The sequence below is a fragment of the Conger conger genome, chromosome 9, assembly GCF_963514075.1.
Source record: "Conger conger chromosome 9, fConCon1.1, whole genome shotgun sequence".
Taxonomy (NCBI): domain Eukaryota; kingdom Metazoa; phylum Chordata; class Actinopteri; order Anguilliformes; family Congridae; genus Conger; species Conger conger.
In genome coordinates, this window is record NC_083768.1 from 32,136,571 (window position 1) to 32,155,125 (window position 18,555).

Consider the following 18,555-nt stretch of genomic DNA (forward strand, 5'->3'; position numbering starts at 1 on the left):
TATCTACAGATTCTTTGGATTCAGTTTGACATGTCTTCTGTTTTTTAGTCAGGCTGAAAGCAGTAGGAACAAACCCTGGAAGGAGTTTTAGTTTAAGCTCAAGTTTATTAATTTATTTTGACCAACTTTCACCCACTTTGAAACGGCATGCATGGGCTGATGCATGAGTTTGGGAAGGCATATAATACTTGTAGGCAGTGTAGTTAGATTTCCCTTCTTTGTAGAGCTCGTCACAGGTTTTCGCATCCTTGCAAGATCTGAGTTTCAGGATAGATCGGTGCTTTAATTCCGGAAAGTTCCGTTTACCAGGTGTTTCACTGTCCCCCATTGAAATCATACACTACTGACTAAATGACTAAATGACATATCAGACCAGACAAGGCCTCATGCCGCTTCGTGCAAGCAGGGTTCCACTTGTGCACCAGGACAACCTGCACTCACTTCATCAATATCCAGAGATAAAAGGTTCCGGGTGGAGCTGTTGATTTGTTGCTCCTCCTCGTGGTGCTGATTGGGCTGAAATGCCGTTTCATGGCCACACAAGATGTATTGTGGGATTGTACGCTGTTTTAGCTTTGCAGAAGTAATCTGGTATATGATTTCTACAGGGGAATATAATGGAATGGTGGAAATTGGATTTGTGTCAGGTGCTGGTGAATGCAATGGAACAGAACTACTGTTCGGTGGAGTCCCGGGCCAATTCAGGTTTTAACCTTTTCAAATGTTAGATCCCCCCATTGGATCCTCTGTGAATCTTCAGACTAAAGTTAACTTCTCAGGTGGGCTCCAGGACTGGAGCTTCTTTGGTTTATCATAATAAGAGACACATACAAAATTGTAGGGGTCCTCGCACGGGACTCCAAATTATGTAGGGTCCTCGCACGGGCCGTTAAATAACGCAGGGATTTTACTCTCTACGAAACCGGGGCGCCAGTTAAACGTTGTGTAGCAGTATAACTGCAAAAAGTAATCAGTCTCATGAAATTACTATTATCAGAAATATCTAACCACAAATTTAGTATTTTAATTAATAATTAAAATAACCAATATTAATGATTAAACATACCGATAACCTGAAGGTTGGAAGTTCTTCGAAAGACTGCTTTAACTCGGCTCTCATGTCTATGTGATTCCAAAACGGACACCGGGGTTTAATAAAATATATTTATAACGTAAAACACAGAACAGATAAACTAACGGGAAGTTAGTAAGGAAATTTAGTTGGGTATGTGTGTGTGCGTGTGTGTGGCGCGCGCAAGCGCGCGTGTCGCTTGAACAAAGGAAAGGTAAAAGTGGGAGTAGCTAGCTTGGGTAAGCTAGAGTTCTGGGTGTGTTAGTTATTGTTAGCTGTGAGAAGACTACTTGCGTAGTTTACTCTATATATGCGCAAAAGACGGCGAATCAATTCACGTACATATATATAGCTAACAAAATGCATTCCAATGATAAGACGGCAAATATGGAAACACAGATTCACAAAAACAGTTAAGACTAAACTAAACACTGGCTATGCCTGAATGTTTGTTCTCTTACTGAGTCCATACGCATTGGATCCAAAAGACGTGCTGTTCTTGTAGGAGCCGCGATGGTGCTGTGAATGTGTGTCCTGGAGAGATGCGCAGACTGGGGCGTCTTAGCCGCGCGTTGTCCTCTGGTTCGCTCGGTTGCTGGAAGGATGTTCGTTGGTCCCTTTTCCGGGTGGAAAAGTTCGTTGCTGTTGTTCTTTGGTGAGCTTTGCAGGGGTAAACTGATGTAGCGTTCCGCGTACACCAGTTTCCACTCGCTATAGGCCACGAAGTTACCGCGAGGTAACTGGGTGTGTCCGTAGGCCTGGTAGTGCGCTGTGCAGCATTCAGCCTCTGTCCGAGTCTCGGAGCAGATGAGCTGAAGTGAATGGCCAAAAAGGGTGCGTCGAAGAGAAGAAGCAGAAGAAGCAGAAAAAGCAGAAGAGGCAGAAGAGAGACCCCAAGAACGTGTCTTGCTCTTATACGGGACCGTTTATTGCTCCCGCCATTACGGGATTGGCTGAACCAAGTTAGACGTCATTCGTGGTGGACGTCGCAGAATGTGCAAAACCTTTTGCTAGACAACCAATGATTGATGCAAAACAAATACCATGACCAAACATTGGTTATGTTATTGGTTTTGTGTGATAAAAGTTTGTGCACATGTTAAAGGTTGTAGTATATCAGGCCTTGTATGTCTTAAAGATGTCATGAATGTAAGATTGTTTCGAGTCTTATTCTTACACTCAGTGTGCAGCTGTTAGTCTTATACTCAGTGTACAGCTGTCAGTCGTATACTCCGTGTCAAGTTATTAGTCTTATAATCAGTGTACATCTGTTAGTCGTATACTCAGTGTACAGCAGTTTGTAGTCTGATTGACGGGTGGGATGGCTGTCCTTCATCTGCTGAACAGCTGCAGGAGGGCAGAGGGGAGGCGATGTCGGCAGAAGATCCGGAGTTTGCCGAACTCACTGGGGCATTCCAACGGGAGAGAGAGGAGCATCAGAGCCTCCTGACGGAGAGCCACAGCACCAACCTGGACCTGCGCTGGAAACTGCAGCACGGGGAGAAGAGGTGGACTCGGGAAAGGGCGGAGCTTCTGGAGCGATTCGACCACGAGAAGCAGGACTGGGACTGGCATCTGAGGGAACTACACCGCAAGATGGAGAGGGTATGTCTGACAAGATGGAGAGGGTATATCTGACAAGATGGAGAGGGTACATCTGACAAGATGGAGAGGGTACATCTGACAAGATGGAGAGGGTACATCTGAAAAGATGGAGATGGTATATCTGACAAGATGGAGAGGGTATATCTGACAATATGAAGAGTGTAGGTCCCACAAGATGGAGAATGTAGGTTCAAAATGATAGAGAGCATAGGTCTGAAATGATAGAGAGCGTAGGTCTGAAATGATAGAGAGGGTACTGTAGATTTGAGAAGATGGAGAGGGTAAACCCAGTTAAATGGAGGTTCAAGAGTTGGCCCACTACTGACTTCCGCTCCTCGTTGTGTGTCTCTCAGCTTCAGAGGGAGTTGAATGGCAGGCGGGGTGAGGGGTCCCCAGAGGTGAAGGACGGTGCTCACCTGGCATTCTCCCCTCAGGACAGCCCCCGCGCCCCCAGATCTCCCAGATCTCCCAGATCTCCCAGATCCCCCAGATCCCCTTGCATTGCGACCCCCACCCCTCTCTCCGCCCGTTGCCATTCAGACTCGGATGCACCCCTGGAGGGCCGACCGGCTGTGGTCAGGGTTAAGGGTGGAGAGAGCTCTCGCCCAGAGGAGAGCCTGTTCCTTGACGCCCTATCACTGGACCCCCTCAGCGAGAGCAATGTGCCCTCCCCATCCCGGCTGGAGAAGGACAAAAGATTCCCATGTCTGAGCGAGGTGCGGTCGTCCCCCTCAAAACATATGACCTTATGAATTAAATATTTCTAAATAGATTGCAGTTTCTTCACTTAAATAATTTGGTGATGTCCTTTCACTCAGTTTTGAGTTGCCCCTTGAATTGCCAGAGTTTATTAAGCACATGTACGTCTAATCTGTTAAAGTCTTGAAGGCTTGAAGATCTTTGGTTCTAATTCAGCCTTGGGGTCCTGCAGTTAAAGTGCACTTTCCCTATTCTGTACTCTCAAGCCAAGTTTTTGAAATCGACTCTGGACACAATAAGGCTGTGTGAATGTGAAAGTGTGTGAATTTCATGTTTAATCATAATACTGCTTATCTAGGTACTGATTCCTTTGGCAATTTTCTTCAGGTGCTGAGTGAGAAATCAGACCGGAAGGGTTCGATAGCATACCATGAGGAAGAGATGACCAGTGGGAACCTCCTCAGGTACAGACAGATCTGTGGAAGTGTGTGTGTGTGGGGGGGTTGGTATGAATAAGGAGTAATTATGTTTTCAGAGAACATCCATAAACATTGTATTTATGTAGCTGTAATCACACCAACAAAAACAAAAAATCTAAGGTTAAATCTAAGGCTACGGTACATGACTGGGACCCAGAAGGTTGGTGGTTCAAGCCTTGGTGTCGCCGTGATAAGATCCGCACTGCTGTTGAGTCCATGAGCAAAGCACTTAGCCCCGCATTGCTCCAGAAGGGATTGTCCCCTTCTTAGTCTTATCAACGGTACGTTGGATAAAAGCATCAGCTAATTTTTTTTTTCACATGCAGAGAAATAGTAGGTCAGACGTTCTCCTCAGGCACATCACCAGGCCAGCCCATATGCATCCATATCTAATATATTTTAATTTTTTCATCTCATGTGTAAGATTTTAAAGTATCTGTGGCTCAGAGGAGTCCGGGGAAGCCAAGGATCGTCTAAATTCATCACAAGTATTTATTCAATTTTTCTTGTTGCATAATTAACTATGTGAGTGTAAACAGGATTTTTTCCTGATGCGTCTTAAATGTTATAATAATTTAGGCTAAAGAATATGTATACATGGCTCTCATTCTTCTTGGAGTAAGAGTAAGTTTCCACAGTTTGTAGAAATTCTGCTGAATTTAGAATCATATTTTAACTCTGAGAATCCTTTTTTTTTCAAGAATTGGCTTTTTGAGGGCATAACAAGCCCAGTGGTTTTGACAATAAGGATTAATTAAAATTTATTCGCTGTAGAATAATTATTCCCACTTGTCACCTATCAAATGAAAACCAATAAATCAGGATTTATTGTGGGAAATTAGGTTTGTCCATAACAAGTATAATGAAGGGAGGATCTGATTTGATGGTCCATACTGAACACAGGGTTTAAGCAACTGTGCTAATTGATTTTGTATGGCAAAATTTCCTTTGAGATTTCATAAAGTTGCTCTTTTGGAATGAACAGGGATCAGGGAACAGGGAAGTAATCCCAGTCTGCTGTTGAATAATTTAATCAGTTTAAAGTGGCCCCTGGGAGAGATTTGGGGAGTCTCCATTTTGAGGAATGTTATCCTGTCTTGTTTATTTTGGGAATTGGCTGGGAAAATCAGATGGATATTATGGAAATGGTAATTATTAAAACATTAAATATAAAATATTTGCTGTAAATATAAATATAAAAAGCAACAGTGAGGTGGGTGGAAAATACAGCTGGCCATTCCAGATTAGGAGAAAAATGGTGAAAACATTAAAAGACTCAGAAACTGTTCTTCCCTTACTTATAGACTGATGATTTTGCTGTTTGTCACAGGGCCAAGTCCGTGTGCTCCATGAGTGAATTCCAACGTCTGATGGACAGCTCCCCATTCCTTCCCGACAGGACCGTACACGGGGATGACGGAAGGCGGGACGACGTGACCCCGCCCTTGTCGCCGGACGACCTGAAATACATCGAAGAGTTCAACAGCAAAGGCTGGGACTTCCAGAGCAGCCAGGGCCTGGGGGCCGCGGTGGAGGTGCGGAGACCGGAGCCGGCTGAAAGCGCGTTCCAGCCCGCCTCCTGGTTCCTTACCACCAACGCCACCCTGACCACCAACACCCTGAGCAGCCCCGAGCACTCCCAGAGGCCGGCCCCGCGGAACGGCGGGGGTGCGGACCGCTATGCCGTCCGCGTCCTCCACAGCCCCCCCCTCAGCCTGAAGCTGGAGGCCCCCTCCCTCCCCGCCGGAGCAGAGAGGCCCGGGGCCGACCCCGAGTTCATGTTCTCGGTGACCAAAGCCAGAGGGGGTGAAGCCGTGGCGGGGGCGGACGAGGTGTTCGGGAGGTGGCCGTGCGACCTCTTGGAGACGGGGCTGCGCCCCATCGACCGGCCCGTCTGCTCCACCGTGGGCTTCGCCTCCTCCTTGGAGCTGGAGCTGTCCAGGAACCTCAGCGACGACATGAAGGAGGTGGCGTTTTCGGTGAGAAACGCCATCCGCTCCAGTCCCGTCGACCGGCAGCTGAGGGACTTTGCCTGCCAGACCAACGCTTTCACCACCAGGGGGACCCAAACCACCCAGACCATCAGCGTGGGGCTCCAGACAGAAGCTCTGAGGAACATCACCAGCAGCCCCCACAGGTGCCTGACCCCCAAGGGGGGGTCCACCCCCATTTCCTCCCCATCCCGCAGCCTAAGGAAGCTGCAGTACTCCCCCGTCATCCAGACCAAGTTTGAGCGCCCCTGCTGCTCGCCCAAATACGGCTCCCCTAAGCTTCAGCGGAAACCCCCTGCCCCGGCCAAAGTGGAGCAGCCAAACAGCCGGGCCCCCACCCCGACCACGCCCCAGAAGGGCTACAGCGAGTCGGCCTGGGCCCGCTCCACCACCACCAGGGACAGCCCTGTCCACACCACCATCAACGACGGGCTCTCCAGCCTCTTCAACATCATCGACCACACGCCCGTGGTCTACGACGCCTTACAGAAGTTCACCAAGTCTCCCAGCCGGTCCCGGCCCACCGAGGCCGGTTCTGCCGAACCCAGGTCCGCAGGTTTCGGCGTGGTCCAGGAGTTCCTAAAGAATGTGAGGGGCAGATCCCCCAGCCCCATCCAGCTGATTGTAGAAACCCACGGGGACAAGAACTCCGAAGTCATCAGCATCAGGCAGGACCTCTCCGCTCCTCCGGGCTACACCCTCGCGGAGAACGCAGCCAGGATCCTGAATAAGAGGCTGATGGAGCAGGGCATTGAGGAGGAGAGGAGAGGCCTATCAGGCAGTCAGAACAGCCTGGCCAAGGAAGGGAGACCCAGCGAGGGCGAGAAGGGAGCTATAGAGGTAAACTCACTTTGGGGCCCCCATGCATGCCCAATTATTGCCCCTTATTATGCTGTGGGTGTCCTGCTTTTCATTGTCCATCTGAGACTGCGCTGGATCGATATTCAGTTAAAATGCTATAGGATGATAGATTGCTTGCATACCATGATCTTGCATTCATGAGTGAACATGATTTATGGGTCTTTGAGAATAGGCATTATCTTTTGTTTGTCTTCACAGTGCTTCAATGGCAATGAAAATCACATAGATTTTGTTGCTTTGTTGTGCTTGCTGTTTACACCTGAAATAGCCCTTGCATATATATTCTCTTCACCACTAAAAGATCAAGATTCAGCTTGAAATATGAGATGATATGAACAGCCTGGTATGAAATGAAGGTCATTTACAATGCTGTGTGGTGAAACTTCTCTCAATAAATTTCTTGTCACTGGAGTTACTGACTGGGTGCTTGCGGGGCAGTATCTCTTATACTGCTTTCACTATGAAGAGTCAGTATGCTGTATATCTCTTACGCCATTTTCTCTACGGGGGTTCCATATACATCTCTCATACGGCTTTCTCTGAAGCTCATCTATATCCACATCAACAACTGAATCAACTGTTGAGCTTCTGTTTGGGAGATTTTTGTATTGTAGCAGTGCTGCACTTACCACAGGCACATGATCTACAGCCATTTAGTGTTCAACAATTTGACACAGATATACTACCATTCAAAAGTTTGGGATCACCGTGTCTTTTTCTGATTTCATATTTTATTTTCTCTGTTTGTAATCAAACAATGCATATGTGGTCAAAGTGCAGACTCTGCTTTTTATTTAACTCTTTCTCTTTGAATGGATCTCAATGGGAATTGGGGGGTGATTCAGCTGTAAATTATGCTGATGCAGTATGGAACACATTTGTTGGCTAAATGGCTTAAAGTCATCAAGGGTCCAATGTATGAAATGAGCCATGAACCATCATGCTGCTGCCAGATATGCTACAAGAGTTGTTTCTTCTGACTTCTGGCTACATGCTGAAACTAAAATGTATAAAAAGACCCTTTAATAAAAGCTCTGATTCTGTGCTTTGACCACATATTAATTGTTTGATTTCAAGCTGAGTAAATAAAATATTAAATCAGAAAAAGCAGAAAAAGACATGGTGACCCCAAACTATTGAACGGTAGTGTAGGTGTAAATATCGTATACATTTCATACATCCAGGACACTATTCCACAAAATTCACTATCTGTGCCATAGGAAGTGTTTTGTTGGATTTGGCACATGGATTTGGGTGGTGAGGCAGACTCTGCCCACGTTTCACAGCTCTGAGAGGATGAGGAAGGCCAGCTCATCACAGGTCTGAGAGGATGAGGAGGGCCAGCTCATCACCGGTCTGTTTATTGCTGTGTCACAGCACTCTGGGTGCACCGGCGCCCCCTGGTGGCAGCTGCGATGGAAACATTCACACTGAAGCTTCAGCCTCTGATCTCCCACATTTACCCTTCCTTCCTTTGTGACAGATTTGTTTCTTTATTTTCCTCTCTCTCTTTCTCCTCCTCTCCGCACCTACTACGCTCCAATCCTCCCTCTATCTGGACTTATCCAGAACCACAATGTCTTACTAACCACTCCCTGGGGGCTCTGACCCAGCTTGTCTGGATGCAGTAAGTTTGTCTACCCTTCTCTGAATTCACCTGGGGAAACCATGTGTTATACAGTGTGCAACCTATCATTCACAAGCCACATCTGCTAAGCATGTTACAGACAGTGAGACCTTAATGATAATGTGTGTGTATGTGTGTGTGTTTGTGATGTTCCCATTGTGTCCCATGATTCACAGTGGAATGACTAGATGTTTATCTTCCAATTGTATTTCTCTCGCTGCTAACAGTGTGAAAGCCATTAAAAACTGAAATGTTAATTTCGCGAACAAAATTTCTCCCCTGAATTGCTTGTTCAGTTTTTTGTGTGGCTCTTTCAAATCAATTATAGCTCCATGTATACAACACTGTCCTATTGTAAAAGCCTTTTTATGTTTGCTATTTTCTTACTTTGTCATTTTTTAGAAAGCATGACCGTTTAAAATGACACAGTCATGCTGGGTTGTGCATTGAATTTGGGGTGTGCTGAAATAAAGTGGGCGACACTCTGTGGGCGACACACCGTCTTCTTAAATATATGGAATAGTGAAAAAAAAACACACTTAATGAAAGGACCAATTCTGTTTGCCTAGTAACCAAAGATGTTTATTGATTTCCTTCTTTCCTTGTAGCAGTGCAGGGATTAATATTCCTATCCCAGGCTCTCTTTAAGTCATTATCACCAATGAGAGCTATATGCCTGTATTCAGGTAGGGAATGGGCTGGTGTTACTATGTGAGATTGTTTTAGCACAGTGTTCAGTAAAGAGAGTGTGCTGGTCTTGTGGTATGTGAGGGTGTTTTACCATAGAGTTCAGGGTAGAGAGTGTGCTGGTCTTATGGTGAGAGGGGGTTTTATTTGTGTATTTTGTTTGTTTGTATTACAAGGTCTTCTTTTCATCATGTCTACTTTTATCTCAAATAGGCCCCAAAATTAATACACACTCAAACGAGTGTGTATTTACTTTGTGGTTGTACTCCCAGTCCCCCACTGCTTGTATGCACATTGTGTGTGTGTGTTTGTGTGCATCCTGTGTATGCGTTCGCATGCATACTCTGTGTGTATGTGTTCATGTCCATACTCTGTGTGTATGTGTTTTTGTGCATGCTGTGTGCATGCATTTGTGTGGATGCTGTGTTTACGCATTTGGGTGCATACTCTGTGTATGCGTTTTTGTGAGTGCTGTGTGTGTAGACTGTGTATACATTTTTGTGCTTCCTGTATGCATTTGTATGCATTTGCGTGCATACTGTGTGTATGTGTTTTTGTGCATGCTGTGTGTATGCCTTTGTGTGCATACTCTGTGTGTATGTGTTTGTGTTTGTGTGCATGCTGTGTGTATGTGTTTGTGTGTATACTCTGTGTGTTTGTGTGCATGCTGTATGCATATGTGTTGTGCATGCTGTATGTGTGTGTGTGCATACTTTGTGTATGCATTTGTGTGCATACGCTGTGTGTTTGTGTGCATGCTGTATGCATATGTGTTTGTGTGCATGCTGTGTGTATATACTGTGTGTATACATTTTTGTGCTTCCTGTATGTGTATGCGTTTGTGTGCATGCTGTGTGTGTATGTTTGTGCACGCTGTGTGTATGTGTTTGTGTGCATACTCTGTGTGTATCAATTTCTGTGCATACTATGTGTGTCTGTGTTTGTTTGCATACTCCATGTGTATGTGTTTCTGTGCATACTATGTGTGTATGTGTTTGTGTGCATACTCTGTGTGTATCCGTTTCTGTGCATACTCTGTATGTGTTTGTGTGGATTCTGTGTGTGTGCATTTGTGTCCACACTCTTGTGTCTGCATTTGTGTGCATACTCCATGTGTATGCATTTTTGTGCATCCTGTGTGTATGCATTTGTGTTCATACACAAACCCCCTGCACCCCAGACTAATTTTTTTCTGACTGATGAAAAGGCCCAAGAATGCACACATCATTTGTCTAATTCTTCTCACCTTTGTGGGGGTTTTTCTGACTGTCTTTGTTGAAAATGACCTGAATGCTAACAATGTTTTATATATGTATATATATTCCTGCATGCTAGCAATGGAAAAGGTTGTTTGTTACATGTGATGTTTCATCATTTGGTGTTTTTTGTAAAATAAGGATGGCAGCTGACTATACTGACAACTAACTGCTTGTTACTTGCATGTGTAGAGACTACACTAATGTTTGTGTAACCTTGTTTCTGGTGTTCATCTATGTGGGAATATTGTCATTTCATATTATATATATACAGTGAGCTCCCTTATTTTGGGGCAAAGACAAACCTTTTCTTGATTTGGCTCTGTACTGTAATCAAACAATTTGCATGTGGTAAAAAGCCCAGCACTAGAGAAGATACCCTGCACCTGGCAATGTCTATGGGTCACAGACTTCAAGCAGTCATTGCATACAAAGGATATGTGACAAAACACTAAACATTTACATGCCATTATGATGTCCCAGACATTATGGTGCCATGAAATGGGTGAGACTGGGCATATAAAGTTCTGTCATTTCTACATAGTGAAACCAAAGTGTATGGAGATAAAAATGTGTAAATAAAAGCTATAATAAAAGCTGAGAATGTGCACTTTAACCAGATCTGAATTGTTCGATTACAAATCGGAAAATTGTGGAATACATAACCAAATCAAGAGAAAATATGTCTGTCCCAAAACTAACAGAGCTCACTGTATAATACAGTACTTCAGGATTAATTGTCTTTTTAACAAGATCTACACATTTACAGAAAAGTCATTTTGAAAAGCCAAAAATATTTGTTTATTTATTTGAAATGTGTTCCTGAATTACGGCGCTAATGCAGCCCACGTTGACTGTCATTAACCGTGTACAGTTCTGTCCATACAGTGTCACTCATTCCTTGTATGCCTGCATACACATTCTGTGTTGTTTCATTTTGTTGTAAGAGGAAATGTTAAACTTGAATGCTGCTTTTGGTGGGTCATTTTATTTTTACCTTCAACAGCCCTTCTGTTCAGTATTTTGTTGTTTTGTCCATGTGCTTATGCAGTGTCTTGATAACCAGACTGCAGTGTATCTATAGCAAAGGGAGATCATGTATTACTGTATCTTTTGGGTTCTTCTCCTCCTTTAGATGAGCCAGCAGAAAGGCATTAATTATTACTTATTGCTGTAGGGGACTGAGAGTGATCACTTAACCATAAACCACTGCAATCCCATGATTCTCCCTCCTGCCTCTGCTCTGTGAGGTGAGGAAGCAACTGGCGCAAGACTTTGAGCAGTCTGGTAGTATTTAGTCGCAGTGTGTCACTTAAGCAGATATGTGCGTGTGCTGCTGAATTCACAGTCTATGGAAAGCAGATTGTCCCATACCACTTCAGTTCATTTTTACTTGTAATATTTGCACTGCTTATGTTAAAAGCGGTATAAAAGCGGTACACGTTAAAAAAAAAGAGACAATCAACATACCTTCTCAAACCGTACCATATCCTCGGTGAGAGTTGTAGCAGAACCCATATAAAAAGCATGGCGTGACGGTGCCCGCTCTGGCTGTGGGCTGAAGTGTGGTTTGCTGTAGCTGAGAGGAGCTTGGCTGGTTAATCAGCTGCCTGTGATGACTGAAACACAGCTGAAGCTCTGCAGGCTGAAGCAGATACAGTCTATGTTGTTTGGAGGATGTGAGTTCTAGTTTGCGGAGTTGACAGAAGATGTGGGAGCAATTGGGAATTCTAAATTGGGGCAAAAAATTGGGCTTATTTTATATGAATTAATTTCTAGATAAGGAGGGCGTTTATATTTTGAATAGGAGTAAATCCTTAAAGGTTTGGTGGTGGAGGTGTTACTCTGTGACGGGCTCTCTCTAACCGTGTGCCTTGTGTTTCTGAAAGGAACTGCCACGCTCTCCTGTAGCTCCGCCCCTGGACTCCTGCTTTTTGAGACCTGCCCGTCCAGCCAATCAGCGGCCGCCGTCTCGCTGGGCGGCCCGCTCCCCGTCCTCCTCTCCACGCTGGTCGCAGACGCCCGAGAGGACGTTCCACTTCCCGCTGCCGGAGCCCTGCCAGGTGCTGCCGGAGACCGAAGAACCTGGTTGAGGACAGTAGCCAAGCTCTGCAGAACACCGCCATTATGCCCACTTCACTTACCAGTGCCACAGACCACACCTCTGAAACCCAGGACACCAGCCTGAAAAATATCCTGGGAGAAAAAGTGCACGTCACAGAAACACGGATCTGGAATGTGCTCAAATGATAAAGAAATCTGATAAAGGTGCCTGCATAAACTTATTGAGTTATTGATTGTACATATACAGTATATACACAGTATATATATTTATTTACGATAAATCTAGTTTAGTCGCCATATTATTTTTTATGGGTTAATCAGATGTGTTTTTAAGGAAAGCTCTGGTTTGGTAGCGTTATTTCAGCTGCCCCATTGTCAGGACTGCTTCAGTTGGAGACTTCTTGTTTTTGGCACATTTGACATTATTTTTCCCTTCTGTGTATACATTTCTGTCCAGTTTTCTTTAAAGTGTTCCTGGAGTGAACTGAAAGAAAATGGTCATTGTAAGATATGACAACAAAGGTGAACATTTTTGCTTTAATGAATGAATGTTCCGCTCTAATGAATGCACTACAGTGGTTACACAGTGACAGGACATGGCCACAGATTGTCAGGCAGTTGTGCACATCTGTGTAATATTTGATCAGCATGCCTCTTGAATACTAGCACTTTAGTGCATGTATGTACTGTACACAAGCTAACATATGTCACCATCACTCATAGTGTGAGCTGTAGAGCACCACTGTAAAAACTATGTGAGGGTATTCTTGTACTGTAATTTTGTTGTTACCTAATTTGCATCAGTTTAAGTTAAAACTATTTTTAAAGTAAATGATTGTACCTAAATCTGTATTTGTACAGGTGTTGTGAGCAGATTTGATTTCGGTTTGTTTTTGTTTTCTTTTAGAAGAACAAACACTGATTGTAAAAATAAAAAGAGTGTCGTCATTGGAATGTCAGTGTAAGACCTGGTATTATCTGGTATTAAATGAATGTATGTTTACAGCAAGTGTTTTGCATTCACTTATTTTTTGGCTTAAAATCAATCAAAATAATTTTTTTAATCCCCTTCTGCCACTTCTAAATCTAAATGTAGAGCAAAATGTTGTTCTAAATATATTGTTATAGAAGTATACTGTGCAGTCCATAGGCATTTGGACAGTGACACATGTATTGTTCTTTTTGTTCTGTATTCCAGCAAACAAAAACTTAATAAAATAAAAGTTAATTAAAAAAAACACTATATGGTTAAAGTGCTGACTGTAATTTGAGGGGTTTTACATCCATTGTAGGTGAACTATGTAGGAATTACAGCCCTTTTTATATATAGTCCCCCAAAAGTAATTGGACAAATTAGAAAAACTGAAATAAAGTAAATACATTCAATATTTGGTTGCAAATCTGTGCAATCAATGACTGCCTGAAGTCTATGACCCATTGATATCAGCAGATGCTGTATATCTTCCATTGATGCTCCGCCAGGTCTATAATGCTGCCCTCTTTGGTGTGACTATGCCTAGTCATTTGTCAAGTGATATTTGTGTTTTAAAACTCTCAGTAATAATGAAGTTGTGTGTAAAATTACTTTTAATTTAAAAACAAATCTAAAATCTGCACACTATTTTTGTACGGTTTGAAATGTATTTACACACATGGTTTTAAGGAACTCATAAGGAACTTTTCTGCAATCCAGTAATTTACAGATTGTATTGGGTTTTTACACACACTGTCACCAAACATTTTATTAATCCTGAAAGTGGTCGAACAACAAAGTACCTGAGCAATTTCCAGAGCAATCCTGGCATAACATTTCCTACAGTTTGCTATTATTTGAATTCCAAGTGGCCAATTGCGGACACATCTAAATTGAAATTGTCAAAAGACAAGAGGCTATGGTAACCAAGTAGAACTAGAAATGTAATGTTTATAATACCATTCATTTTTATTCAATAGCTGGAATCACCCCTGTGGTTTGGAACACATCCCATGGATTGCAGTAGCAGACATGAGCACAGATTATGCGGTCGCTAAGAATATCCCAGGTCCCCAAAATGCCTGAGTAAGGATTGATCAGTGGTAAAATAGAATAGTTTTATTGTCATTGCACAGTACAGAGCAACGAAATTACAGTTGACAGTTTCATCCTGTCCAAGAAACATACAGAGGCCATTTCGTGGCCAACATCGGGAGGGAGACAGGAGCAGGAGAACTATCATTAGATAAGAAAGAAACAATGGGGGGAGAAAAAAAATACAACTCCCCAAACTGGGACACTAGGGGGAGCGCGCAGCCACATGGCACAACGCTCAACTCCCCAGTAGACTGCTCTATGATAGGGAAAGACTTGAGGGGGCCGGTTAAGGCGTTGAATCCAATGTGTCTTTGTGTATGTGTATGTGTATGTGTGAGCCTCTGTACTTTGTCACCGCCCAGGCCAACAGTGTTCTCTATCGGTGGTGAGAATTGGAGACAACCTTGAGTCCCAAGAGGTGACGTCCACAGGAGGAGTAGGGAGGAGAGGGGTGGGGTTTGGGGGATGGGCTGAGCAGCTGTCTGCATACCATCCAGGAGAGTAGAAATCGGCTGTCCACTGGTTCTCTCGGTCCAAATTAGCCGAATGTGATGGCCCATTCCGTTAAATCCTGTTAACATCACTGTTAATATTTTTGATATATGAACAGAATTCCTGAAGGGCCTGTATCTCAGGGGTGTGAACGGTTAAATGTTTAACCAATTAACTGAAACTGAAACTGAAGTTGCTAACCGATAACCAATTTATAAAAGAAATTCTGAAGCTGAAATGGTGAGCTCAATTTAAAATAAATGCACATTCACCTCCAGACATATTATTGCGGTTCTAAACTATTCCAAACTAGCAATCGACAAGCTTGAGTAGCATCAATCTCGCCATTTCAGGTTTAAACTGCAAACACCACAGGGAATTGAATGCAACAGTATTAGAGTTATCAAATAATTTCTGGAGCTGTTGGTTGATTTATGGCTTCTTGAAACGTTATGTCGTTTCAAGAAGGGGCCCTCATGCCACCCTCATGGAGTCTGTTTCTGACAGTTCGGTCAGAAACATGCACACCAGTAGCCTGCTGGAGGTCATTTTGTTGATTTATGGCTTCTTGAAACGTTATGTCGTTGCTTAAGGTTCAAAGAAGATCTGTGTTTATTCATTGACACGCAAATTGAAACTACTGGAAACTGTGCATTCCACTATGCTGTATCTTCATGAAAATAAACAAAGCAATACCTCATTGGACAAATGTTGTACGTAAGATTACAATATGCCGTTACATTCAATCCACAAGCTACAATTGTACTAGCAAGCAATCTGTGGCCATTTCAGAGGGTTAAGAATGCAAACACCACAGGGAATTGAGTGCTACAGTACTATAGTTGTTAAATAATTTATCTGTGTTTTAAATATGTAGCTGTTAGTTCACTTATGGCTTATTGTATGCCGTTTTAAGCAATAAATTATCATTAGGCTATTCATCGATCGGATATTGAAAGCGTTCCCTGCTTTCAACTAAAAATGGACCACGTTAGTCTCACCATCACGATTGTCCCGCGCCATATAAAAGGCATTGACAAAGTTTACCATTACTTTAAAATATATCAAATTGTACAGAAACCTGTATTGGCATAAAAGTAAAATCATTAGACTATGGTAAAATAGACCAGGTGTTATCATATTATATAAGGAAATACACTGCTCAAAACAATTAAAGGACACATCAGATCTTGATGAACGATTTATTTTTACTGATGTATATTGTATAATTTGTTGAGAACAAAATGACATAACAATGGTCAAAGGAAACCAAAAGCATCAACCCGTTGAAGGCTGGATTCAAAATTACACCGAAAATCAAAGTGAAAAATTGAAATCACAGGCTGATCCAACTGATGACTCAGTAGTGTGTATAGCCCCCTTGTACCTGTACGCACTCCCGACAACATCTGGGCATGCTATTGTCAGCAGATGGTGTCCTGGGGGATCTCCTCTCACACCTGGATCAGGGCATCAGTGAGCTCCTGGACAGTCTGTGGCGGAACTTGGTGGCGTTGGATGCACTGATACATAACGTCCCATAGGTGCTTATTTGGATTTAGGTCAGGGGAATGTGAGGGCAATAGTATCAATGCCTTCCTCATCCAGGAACTGCCTACACACTCTGGCCGGGCATTGTCCTGCACCAGGGGGAACCCAGGATCTGAGGATTTCATCCCGGTACCTAACAGCAGTCAGGGTACTGTTGGCTATGAAATGGTGGTCTGTGTGACCCTCCAAGGATATGCCTCCCCAGACCATCACTGGCCCACCCAACCGCTGGATGATGTTACAGGGAGCATAACGCTAAACCAGGCATCTCCAGACTCTTTCACATCTGTCACGTGTGCTCAGTGTGAACGTCGGTTTCCCCCCTATCGGGGTGGACCTGCCCAGACTGGCATGGGTGAGGCTTAACCGCCTCCGGACCAGTGTCGGGCGTTTCCGCTCATCGATGCACAGATGGGGCTTGGCTTCCAGTGCGGTTTGTGAGTGTGGCGCAGAGGAACAAACCGCAGACCATGTCATCCTGTACTGCCCGATCTATCGGGCACCCAACGGGATGCATGGTCTGACGGTTCTGGATGACGACTCGGTGGCATGGCAGCTGGAGGTGTGTCCCGAAATATAGCCCGGGTGAACCCCCCCCCCCAGGCTCGGGGGGGTAAAAGGATAGCCCCTCGCCCCCGGGCCTGGGGGAGTGGAGAGAACAACACCTGCCCACACGACGACAACGACGACGAGTGTGAACCCGCTCTCATCTGTGAAGAGAACAGGGCACCAATGGCGGACCTGCCAATTCTGGTGGTCTCTCGCAAATGCCAATCGAGCTGCATGGTGCTGGGCTGTGAGCACAGGGGCCCTCATGCCACCCTCATGGAGTCTGTTTCTGACAGTTCGGTCAGAAACATGCACACCAGTAGCCTGCTGGAGGTCATTTTGTAGGGCTCTGGCAGTGCTCCTCCTGTTACTTCTCGCACAAAGGAGCTTCTTGTGACCGCAGGTGTGGATGTGCATCCTGAAGGAACTGGACTACCTGTGCAACCTGATTAGGTTGCAGGTACCACCTCATGCTACCAGTAGTGACAAGGACACTAGCAGAACACAAATCAAGAGAAGAATCAGTCAGGAAGGATAAGGTGAGAACAATTGTCTGAGGCCACCACATGCAAAACCATGACCTTTTTGGGGGTTGTCTTGCTTTTGCATCTTCATTGCACCTGTTGTCACTTTCATTTTCACCAAAGCAGGTGAAATTGATTCACAATCACTTGTGCTTCCTAAATGGACAGATTGATATCCCTGAAGTTTAACTGACTTGGTGTTACACGGCGATGATTAAGTGTTCCCTTAATCTTTTTGAGCAGCGTAGTTCAGAACTCATCCAAACGCATAGTATCAGAGGTAGCAAAACCGGGTTGAACAAAGTTGAACATGAATATCCAGTAATAGAATCTTCTTTTGCATACTGCAATATATTCTTCTACTTATATAATCATTCAAAGGCTCATCCATTAATATTCCACTCTCTCCTAAAAGCTTACTTATTCGAAGTCAATGCATATATCACTTCTGCCAGGGGACTGGCCCCAACAGGCCGTGCCCAGCTATTCGGCTAGAATTTGACCCCTTGTGCTGAACATCAGTTTCCACAGTCATATATTACTGGTCATGCAGGGATCTTTGGCATATTTTAGTGATATATAAAACATCTTCATCAGTGTGTTCTTAAGCACTTAAAAGCAATAAAAGATTAATACAGCATACTTTAAGAAATCAATCTTGTGCCACCACTCTCACTATAATGTACTAGATGGAGTGATATCAGCATGCACATTCCAGAAACCCAGTAACAGTATAAACAAAACTGCTTATTATGTCAGCGCACTCCCACTAATGCACTTATACGAACCTGTATTCACACAAAATTCCTTACACTATATCTTGCATACAAATGTTGGAGGTCATTATCATCATTCCCAGGACTTATACCTGCAGTCTGTGCCCAATGCTTGGACAGTTCAATCTGGGTATATTGTTACAGAATGTTCTGGAACTGGTTGAGCCGGTGTCGCTTGGTGTTTTCATATCAACGATTAACAAGCCCCTTAATGAATGATATTCAATCTAACAAAACTGGCTCAACAAGTT

At 44.0% G+C, this 18,555-nt stretch overlaps 1 protein-coding gene across 1 annotated transcript in view; it reads left to right on the top strand.

The window, feature by feature from the left end:
* LOC133137632 (microtubule cross-linking factor 1-like) overlaps window positions 1–13,350 on the top strand; it is a 43,176-nt gene extending 29,826 nt beyond the window's left edge. The window contains exons 10-14 of the mRNA XM_061255973.1: window positions 2,420–2,677; window positions 3,031–3,393; window positions 3,764–3,840; window positions 5,186–6,686; window positions 12,167–13,350. Of these exons, the coding sequence (XP_061111957.1) occupies window positions 2,420–2,677; window positions 3,031–3,393; window positions 3,764–3,840; window positions 5,186–6,686; window positions 12,167–12,370 (2,403 nt within the window). The 3' untranslated portion in view covers window positions 12,371–13,350. The remainder of the gene's footprint in view (window positions 1–2,419; window positions 2,678–3,030; window positions 3,394–3,763; window positions 3,841–5,185; window positions 6,687–12,166) is intronic.
* The last annotated feature ends 5,205 nt before the right edge of the window (window positions 13,351–18,555 follow it).